Below are 10,462 nucleotides of genomic sequence, written 5' to 3'. Positions count from 1 at the left end.
CTAGAAAGGTGCTGTCTCAGTTGCACCCCACATCTTATCCATTGCTACAGCAGTGAGCCTTCCCAGTGCTTGCCATGGTGTGGTAAGTAGCCAAAGGCATAGGGCTCCTTGTCTCTCCCAGGAACATTTCCCAGTGCAGTCACACAGTGGGTGTTCTCAGAGTCCCACCATGCCCACCGTGTAGGGCAGGATCGTGGTTCAGTGCTGTTCACAGAAAGATCCATAGCCTGCTATTCTGACAGCATAATTTGCCCGGCCAACCGGGGCGAGGGCCAATAGGGCGAGGGAGCCCCTGAAAACAGAGCTGCTCCATCTGTGTCTCCAAAGCTCTGGGATGGCCAGGCCCGCCACTGGCCGGATGCTGAGCTCCACAGGATCTATGCTTCCTTCCCAGAGAAGCCGCAGCACTGCCCGCCTCTCTAATGTGCAGGTAGTTAACAAACCACAGCCAGCCCCAGCTGGCCTGGCAAGCAGCCGCCCTCACCACCCTACAGGGGTCCCTTCTTCCCTAACCGGGACCACAGAGGTCTGCCTTCAAGGCAGACACTCCTCTCTACAGAAGACCTCTGGAGGGGAGTGTCTGCAGGTCAGACGTGCCAGGGGGACTGAGAGACCCTACAGGGCCTTCATGTTTGTCTTCCTTCCCATGTACAAGCTGTATGCTTTGTCGTGATATGTTTGGGACTCACAAGAGATCCTGTATCATTTACATAAGCAACAAGTCAACAGTAACACAGGACAGTCCCACTGCCCAGCTTGATCATTCCGATGGGGTTAGTGTCAGAGCCACCTTTAGCTTCCTACTGAACTGGAGTAACCGCTCAGTCACAGCCCACAAGCAGGATCCAGGGTCAGCTTTGCCCTCCGTGAGTGCCCACGCTCACTCTTGCCACACTTTTCCTTTCCAGTGGGATCACACTGTGGTTAATGTGCCACTGGCTCAGGGACAGGTGAAGCTGAAGCATCTCTCCATAGGCTTTTTTGGCCTGTTTCCTCAATGTTGAGCTTCATTTCCGTTTAATTTATACACTTACTTAGAGCCAAACAGTTCAGTCAATTCATGATGAAACATAAAATCATACACTTATTTCCAACTTCACCAAGGAACCATCTTATAGCTCTTCTCAGTAATCTTCAGATACTTTCTCTGTGTGCACATCTCGGCACATGTGTGTTCATGCACGCACATGTGTACATTCTTCAATGTCTGAAAGTATTCTACCCCAAAACTTAGAAGATAGTTTGATCTAAGTCCTTTATTCATATTCATTTCAAAGACATTGCTTGATTTCTCACATGTGGTCTTCCTGGTTTCTCCATCCACTGGGCCCTATTCTAACAACCACTCCTCATTATATATGATACCATATATACATAGATAATACATATACCTTTTTTAGTCCTGGGACTTGAACTCAGACTGGGTGTTGTCCCTGAGCTTTTTCGCTCAAGGCTAGTACGCTACCACTTTGAGCCACAGCTCCACTTCCTGTGTTCTGGTGGTTTATGTAGATAAGAGTCTCACAGAATTTCCTGCTCCAGGTGGCTTTGAACTGCAGTCATCAGATTTCAGCCTCCTGAGAAGCTAGGTGGCATAAGCCACAGCCACCTGGCCCCTCCATGTTTGAAATAGTTTGAAGTACTTTTGATTTCAGTATTTTCTGTTTGGGTAGATGCTCACACCTCCTTCGACTCATCCCAAGTAGAATTCAAGCTCAGGTGTCTATTATATCAATATTTACCTTACATTATAATGTCTCCAAAACTACTATGTACTCCTGGGACTAGTAGTATACTTCATCTTCTTTCTAACTTAACTTGTTTCCTGGAGTTTTTACTTTTAAGGGTTTTTTTTTCTTCCTTTTTCTTTTTGCATAGACTTAATTTTTTTCCAGCTGATCCCAAAGTCTGCCACATACTAAATTCTTTTTTTTTCCTCAGATGCTTTTTTGTTGAGTAATCTGTCCATGCCCCCTCCCCTTTTTTTTTTTCCCTGAAGCCACTGCCCCTTTATTTCTGATAGGCTCAGTAATAAACAATGGAATCTTTCTCAAGGCAAGCACTCTTGCCACTAGGCCATATCCCCAGCCCCAGAATCTTTCTCTTAGATGGCAGTTTCTACTCCTTGCATGTTCTTATTTTCTTCTTTTGGAGGTTTAGTTCTTATCTCTTTGTCTCTTTGTCTTCTTCATTTCTACTAAATCAAATGTGTATTTCAACATCTTCCTAAAATAAAGTTCATGGACAATGAAGTTCCTAAGTTCTTCAGTGTCTGAAAGTCTCTATTTCTATTCTGCTGCAAAACTTGGAAGATAGTTTGATCTAGGTCATTTTCTCTTGGTTTCAAAGACATTGCTCGATGTCTCACATGTGGTCTTCTTACTTTCTGCTGGGTCCTGTTCTAACAACCAGTCCTCATTTTTTCCCCTCTTCAGTTGTTTCAAAGGTCATCTGTTTATCTGGGTCCAGTCTCCACATTTGTTTGTGGGACACAGGACAAGCCATTTTTGTTGTTTCCCTCCTCTTTTCCCATTGCCTCTCTGCACTTTCAGAAGTCTTGTCAGGTCACCCTGGGAGTGCCTGCAGGGGCGGACTCTTGCTGGGAGTGGCACACAGAGAGGCCTCTGCCCTGTGGAATCCAGATGCCACTGCACAAAGAAACCTAGGCCAGCTTGACAGCACGGTGGACAGAATGTTCCTGGTGAAATTCTGAGGGACCCTGACTTAGCTGCCCAAATTCATAGATCATTTGAGTGACAGACATGGAAAAAAAAAAAAAAGTATAGCTATTTCAGTGGTTGTCCCTAACAGACACACATAATAGGTAGTCCACGGGGTAGGACTTCCACAGAGGCTGGGATGTGGCACAGTGGTACACTGATCCCCCTAAGGGTCCTGTGCTGTGCTCCCACCCAGCAGGGCTCTGGGAGAGGCTTTTGAAGGCAGGAGCCTGCCTCCCCTTGCTCTTTCTTAGACAAGGAGCTGATGCGTAGGGTGCCCCCAGACCAAATGTGGAGGAGTCTCATGTCCATACCTCTTTGAAGGGGGCACAGACTCAGTTGTAACCACACTGCAAGGCATCACAGTGATAATGCCACCTCCTCCAGGAAGCCTGTCTGGCTCTCAACCCGCAGTGTAGTATGTGGGAGGAGAGTGGAGGCAACTCATAAGGTACAGTGGCCAAAATCCACCCAGCCTCCAGGGCCTACCTTCCCACTACCTCCTTGTGCTGCCCTCATTGGACAGCAGCCAGGCCATCCTCTCTGGTGAGGCTGATGGGCCTCCCTTACATGGATGGAGCTGGTAGGAGATGGATACCCGTCCTGCACCGTGGCAGCACTGAAGTTTCTGGAAAGCCGCACATGGGAGAAATGGAGGCCGGTATGCTGGGGGTCCAGCCCTGCCCCCATGTCCCAGGAGGCTAGGGCAATGCCAGGCTGAGCCCCATCCGAGAGTATCTGTAGCTTCTGCTGGATCATGTGGCCGCAGGTCACTCAGAATCACAGGCCCAGAGCCTGGGAGTGCATGTGCTGTTTTGCCTCAGCCTGGCAGGTCTGGATGAGGGTGTTGGCGCGTGACTGCTAAGCACACTATCTGGGCCAGCGCTGGGCTGGGCAGGCGCAGCTGTGGTGCTCTGAGTAAAGCAGGACAGAGGCATCTTCTAGCCCCCCACTGCTGTCACCCCTCTCCACCCCATCATTCCCCAGTGGTCCCACAGGAAGGTCACAGGGGACAAAGGGGGCTTCCCAGGTTCCATGTCCCCTTTCCTATGCCCCCTGCCTGTGTCACACAGATGCCAGGCGTAGGCCTGCCCTGCCCAGTCACCTGCCTAGGCTAGGGGAAGCTGGGGAGGACCAGAGCCCTCTGGCCAAAGGCCCTGAGCTACGGTTCCCTCATCAGAACTGACAGTTGCCAGCACCTAGGACTGCAGGTGCAGTGTGTCCCCATCTTCTGGGGACACAGCTTCCCCTGCCTCCACATGAATGCCCAGGACAGCAGCTCCTGGGCGCACAGGGCCCCAAGACCAGAAGGGCAAGGCACCTTGTGGTCCATCTTGATGCCAGCATCCTGGTAGCTGGGGCTCATCAGTGTGAAACTGAGCACGTGACCTCATAGGTATTTGTCTGTCCTCAGGCCAGCATCCCTGCGTGCCACGTCCACCCTGCCAGGGCACTGCAGGGCGCCCTGCGGGCTCTGAAAGTTGCAGGGACCTGCACGGCTCAGACCTAGGGAAGGGATGTGTGGTTAGAAACGGCTGTCCCCCGGGCCAGCCCCCCTGGGCACCTCTCTCACGCCGGCTCCCCACTCTCATTGCAGGAAGTTCTACTACATCACGCTGCTGCGGGACCCGGTGTCACGCTACCTGAGCGAGTGGCGGCACGTGCAGCGCGGGGCCACGTGGAAGACATCGCTGCACATGTGCGACGGGCGCACGCCCACGCCCGAGGAGCTGCCACCCTGCTACGAGGGCACCGACTGGTCGGGCTGCACACTGCAGGAGTTCATGGATTGCCCCTACAACCTGGCCAACAACCGCCAGGTGCGCATGCTGGCCGACCTGAGCCTGGTGGGCTGCTACAACCTGTCCTTCATCCCCGAGGGCAAGCGCGCGCAGCTCCTGCTGGAGAGCGCACGTAAGAACCTGCGCGGCATGGCCTTCTTCGGCCTCACTGAGTTCCAGCGCAAGACGCAGTACCTGTTCGAGCGGACGTTCAACCTCAAGTTCATCCGGCCCTTCATGCAGTACAACAGCACGCGCGCGGGCGGCGTGGAGGTGGACGAGGACACCATCAGGCGCATCGAGGAGCTCAACGACCTGGACATGCAACTCTACGACTACGCCAAGGACCTCTTCCAGCAGCGCTACCAGTACAAGCGGCAGCTGGAGCGGCGCGAGCAGCGCCTGCGCAGCCGCGAGGAGCGCCTGCGCAGCCGCGCGCGGGAGGCGCCGCGGGAGGACGCGGAGGACGCAGGCCGCGTGCCCACCGAGGATTACATGAGCCACATCATCGAGAAGTGGTAGTGGCGGCGCCGGGGCGGGGAGCGGAAAAGGGGGTGGGCGAGGCGGGGCGTACCCCACACTGGCACTCTCGTGGGAAGGCCCCCGGGGCAGAAGGCAGGGTGGAGCCGGGCGTCTTCTGTTGTCCCCACCACCTGAGTGATCGGTGTGCCACAGGCACGGGAGATAAGGAAGGGGGAAGCTGCTAGCCGGAGCCTTGGCACGCTAGGGGCCCGGGCCAGCGGTGTCTCCGTTCTCCTCGCCACCACGGCCCTGTCACAGACTTCTGAAGGCTTGCAAAGGACACAGACATTGGAGAGGGGGCATGCAGGGCCCACAGGGAGTCCCACGCCAACTATGCACGTACCTGCTCTCTCCCCGTCACCCAGGCTGCGAGGGGCAAGGGACCAGCTCTAAGCGAGTGCTCTGAAGCCCCTTTGTGTCTGGAGGTACCGGTGTCCCAGGGCCTAGGCCGTGCCCTCTCAGGAGCACAGGCAGCCAAGGGGTTCAGACTTAGAGCTCGCTGGCACCCATCCACAGCTGCTTCAAGGCCAGGAGCCACCCCAGTGAAACTCTCTGGACAGCCCTCTCCTCTTCGGCCTGTGGCCAATACCTACATCTAGCCAGGCAGACCTAACTCAGATAGGAAGTGAGTGGGTAACGAGAGCCCCTTCTAGCCCTGTTCTTTCTGGTCCTCGGTCCCTAGCACCCAGTCGCTGAGAGGTTGATTCAAGGGCTCCCATACCACCCTCCCACAGCCCTGGGTGTAAATGTACACTCAAGCTTCCATTGGCTGGAAGGCGACCACAACCTGCCTGTGAGCCATACCCTGGGGCCATGGCAGTCTGGATGGTTATAGGGACCATCCAGGCCATTGTGGAAAGAAACAGTGCTGGCCCCTCTCCCTCCCCTCACAGACTGGCCAGGCCCTGTTCCCAATGGCCCCACAGGCTGGCCAGTGGTCTTACTAGAAGCCATGTTACATATCCACCGAAAGCATCATCCCCTGCCTTCCAGGAGGCCTAGATGCTCCCACCACTGCATAACAGGGACCCTGATTCTTTAGAGGTTGTGTGCTTGGAAGGCCAGGGCAGACCCCAAGGCAGGACTGGACCTCCTCTCTCCCTGCTTCAGTTCAGGCACCGGGGCTGATCTGCTATGGAGAGATGTCGGCCACCACAGACAGGCAGGGGCCGTCTCCAGCACACAGAGCCCAGGTGTGGGCAGGTGCCCTGGAGTGGGTGCCTTAGCCCTCATGTGTCCAGCACTGAGGCTCCACACTCAGGCTTCCTACATGGGCCACTTCACCTTGGGGTCCACAGGCTAGCTGGGCTCCAGGTGGGCATCTAACCAGGGCCACCTCCCTGGGGGTTGGACACACTGAGAAGTCAAGTGCCCAAGTGAGTGAGAGGCCAGGCTCTTGTAAAGGGAGGTCCAGATGGCCCTGTGGGGGATTATCTCCACAGCTCATCTTTGGGTGACCACTCTGGGGAGCTGGGTGGGGTATATCTGGAGCCCTGGGGACCTACACAGGCCATGTAGGGCTCTGAGGCCTCCTGTCCAGAAGTAGGCACCAGCTTCCTGTGCACACGGCCAGAGGGTAGGATCTGCTTTGTACATATCAGAATATGTTTTAACTTATGCCCCGCATCCCAACTCACGGAAGCACGGGTCTCTCCTCAGTCTCTGCTGCATTTGGAACATGGCCCTGCCTCAGGCCAGGCCCACACTGAGGTCCCCTTAGCCCCAGGCTGTCCCACCCAGCTCCGCTCAGGCCACCTACTAGAGGCAAGTTTCCCAGTGCCCACAGCATCTCATCAGATGTCACAAGGGGAGGGTGGCCCCCAGGTTTGAGGAGCCCTCCCTAAGCGCTGAGAGGACAGAAGCAAACTCGGCAGGCCGACCCTCTGGTCACCAGGCTCCTGCGGACCTGCAGCATCCCCTCCCAGAGGAGGAAGTGAGCACAGCAAAACTGTCCGAGCAGCAAGTCTGTGAACCTTTCGTGAACTGGAACTGTTTAACTTGAACCCAGGAGCATTTAAAGCTTTATTTATTTATAGCTTCTTATTAAAAAAAAAAAGTGTTGGGAAGAAAATTTTTGGTTACAGAAAGTGAATCAATGATGACATAGCCAGTCATAATCACCTAATTGTTTTTGTCTAGGTCAAGAATGAATGTTAGCAGATGAAATAAACCCTGGAAAGGACTCTGTGTGTTGTGCTCTGTGGGGTTCAAGTCCTGGCATGGGGCGGTGGTGGTCTGCCCTGTGAGACCGTCAGAACAGCATCCTAAGCTGGGGCCCTGTGCTTGTCACCCAGCTGTTCAGGAGGCTGAGATCTGAGGGTCAAGATCCAAAGCCTACTTGGGCAGAAAAATCTAAGAATCATCTCCAAATAGCCATCAAGAAGTGAAGCTGTGGCTCAGCTGGCGAAGCACCAGCATCCTGGGCACAGGCACAGCCAAAAGGGTGGAGACCATCCCAGGTGTGGAGTGTGTGTCAGCCGCCAGGGCCAACAGCCCCGGAGAACAGCAGTCAACACCATGTGACACTCCACAGGAGCAAAGCTGTGACTGTCAGGATCATTCACTACCGCACAGAAAGATGACCAGGTTGAGTAAGGTGTTGGCAGTAGGAATGTTGAGGTCCAACATCACATTTGCCATGGTCTCCCCTCATATCTAAATTAGAAAGATTTCAAACAACATGGCAAAACAGTTCACAGACATCTGCTCAGAGGCTCAGTGCTATTCCTTTTGTTACCAGTACTTCTTTCCACTTAGTGGATGAGTTATAAAGAAAGGAGGTTCGTTTGGCTCGTGATCCTAATCCAAGGTCCAGAGACCTCATCTTGCTGGCACGAGCCTTCCTGCCTTGTGGCACAGGGCATCACGTAGTAAAGGGGAACCGCATATGTGTAGGCATGAGTCCTCTGTTTTCTAACAGAGCCGCAAGGATTCAGTCCTGGGCACCCCCCCTGGGTGACCTTCCTTATCCCCTCCCAGGGCCCTTCCTCCAAACACTGAAGTCAGACGACATCTCTGCACTCAGCACCCCACAGTCAGGCTTAAACACCAACATGTGAGCCACTCCAGCCAGACTCAGACCCTAGCAAGCTCTTCGCCTAGATGCACCTGATATTTTGCCACATTTTACTCTATGCTTAAGCTTTCCATCTGTCTATTGTGCACACCTCCATGTACCTGTACACTTACACATTCCTGAGACATTTGGAAGTAGATTGTGGCTATCAGAATATTTCACATTCATCTCCTAAGGATGACATTCTGCTATAGAACTCAAGCCCAAAATTTAATATCAGCACTCTATTACTATGTCCAGATTGTCCCTTGTCTCAATGGTATACTTCAAAAAGCTTTTGCTATCCAGGACTGCACACTGCTTCCTGCTCTTGTTCTCTCTTAACCAAAGCCATACATCCTCCTGGCTTTTGTATTTGTCAGCACTGTTTAGTGGTTGTGGTTGTTATTTTAATCAACATAAACCCTTTGTCCCTTAAGTTGTGCACATACTTGTTTGCTTGTGATCATGACCAGATTCAGGAGCTATCTTGAACCCGAATACCAAACCTGGGAGGGGGCTTGTGGCCTTGTCTCGTAGGATGTTAGCTCTGGGAAAGGAGCAGAGAGAAGCTGAGCTTCCTTCCCACTGCTGTCTGCAGAGAAGGGAGGCTAAGAGCAGGAAGCCCTAACCAGGCTCCACAGTCCCAGGTCTGGTTACCTGGGCAAAGGTAAACACTTGCTGCTAACCTGGGCCTTCGTCTTCAACCCCTAGCTCAAGTCACAAATGTTTATTTCATTTGGGGGAGGGGCAGAACTGGGGATTGAACTTGATGGGCAGATAGTCATGGCTTGAGCCGGATGTCCAACCCTTTGGTTTTCATTTGCTTTTTTGATTTTTGTTTTTTTTGTCAGTCCTGGTCCTTGGACTCAGGGCCTGAGCACTGTCCCTGCTTCTTTTTGCTCAAGGCTAGCACTCTGCCACTTGAGCCACAGTGCCACTTCTAGCCATTTTCTATATATATGGTGCTGAGGAATCGAACCTAGGGCTTCATGTATTCGAGGCAAGCATTCTTGCCACTAGGCCATATTCCCAGCCCCCTTCATTTGCTTTTTATACCTGGTCTACTTTGTGTCACAGCCAGTCTCAGACCTCAGTCCTCACTTCACCCCTAGCATGACTGAGATGACATGAGCCTTGTACTGTGCACATGAGCCCATCTGAGGGAGGAACAGCAAGAACCTTGAGGAGAAGCCCTAGGGAGATCTCCAAGTCCCCCTTACACACACACACACACACACACACACACACACACACACACACACACCACTATCATCACCACCACTTCATGTAGAAGTCTCTTGGGAATCCTGTGGGCCAGCCTTCAGCCTGTCTCTCCCCTGGACAACCCCCAATAGAAGGGTCCTCCGTTTTGCTAGCTCTGTTCAACAATGTAGGGCCAGTATTGTAATCAAAGGTGAAGGCTATCCTGAAATACCTTCCCCAAAATGGGAGTTCAGATTTCTACTTCCCATTAAAGCTGAAGTCCACTTCCCAATCCACCTAGGCCAGACTCACGCCAGCATACTCCCTGTCACCTTCACCCCAGAATCCTTGCTGCCACTCACCCGTGTCCTTGCTGTCACCCTCACACTAATGTTCTCTTATAACCCAGTTGATGTGTGGGTAGCAGGATCCTGGTGCATAGGTGACAATGTCCCAGCTCCCCACCCAGCCAGGCCTTGATCCCACCTCAGGAGCTGGGGTCCTGGTGAGCCCAGAGAGGGTCCTGCAGGACCGGTCTGACACCCAGACCTGACCACCCTTCATTCAGAGCCTGCTCATCTCCACACAGCTTCATCCCCCCTGATGGGTGAAAGACACTTGTCCTAGTTTGTCCCTTCCAAAGCACTGTACCAGCAGTGACAGGCTGCTCACCCCAGCCTGCCACTGCCTCTCAGCCAGAGGCCACCTCTGTCCTCCCTGACTCCCAGGAAAGCTGGGCCACCAGGGTGGCCTATCCCACTGATGCCGCGCTGAGCCCCACCTCAGCCCACCTTCCTGGCCAGCCATAGGGAGGGAGGCCTCCACGAGCCCTGTCCCTATCCTCCAGCCCTGGCTGGCCCCTAGGCTTAAATACTGCCTACTGCTCAGCCTCCTTCCAGCCCCCTAGCCGGGCATGGACCCTGTCTCCACTCCCACAGCTTTAGTAGCACATCCTGCTGACCCTCCCTGCCTGTGAAGAACTATGTGTCTCCATGTGATAGGCTGTCTGGAGACTGAAAAACTCTTCTTTCCAGAACAAGAAAGCCAGGCATTCAAAACCCACAGACTGAGACTTGGGAGTTGGCTCCAAACTAGGCCAAGCTCAGTGGCCTTCTTTGTCCCCATGGTGCCACTCTGCCCCCAAAATCCCCATCGGCCCAGCCTAGGGAGCGCCAGAC

General features: G+C 53.5%; 1 protein-coding gene across 1 annotated transcript in view; it reads left to right on the top strand.

Annotated features, from left to right (window-relative positions):
- Hs6st1 (heparan sulfate 6-O-sulfotransferase 1) overlaps positions 1-5,822 on the top strand; it is a 36,733-nt gene extending 30,911 nt beyond the window's left edge. Inside the window, exon 2 of the mRNA XM_048345681.1 lies at positions 4,318-5,822. Within this exon, the coding sequence (XP_048201638.1) occupies positions 4,318-5,023 (706 nt within the window). The 3' untranslated portion in view covers positions 5,024-5,822. The remainder of the gene's footprint in view (positions 1-4,317) is intronic.
- Positions 5,823-10,462: the final 4,640 nt, after the last annotated feature.

The sequence above is a fragment of the Perognathus longimembris genome, chromosome 4 (genome assembly GCF_023159225.1).
Source record: "Perognathus longimembris pacificus isolate PPM17 chromosome 4, ASM2315922v1, whole genome shotgun sequence".
Taxonomy (NCBI): Eukaryota; Metazoa; Chordata; class Mammalia; order Rodentia; family Heteromyidae; genus Perognathus; species Perognathus longimembris.
This window is presented reverse-complemented; position numbering and strand designations above follow the sequence as displayed.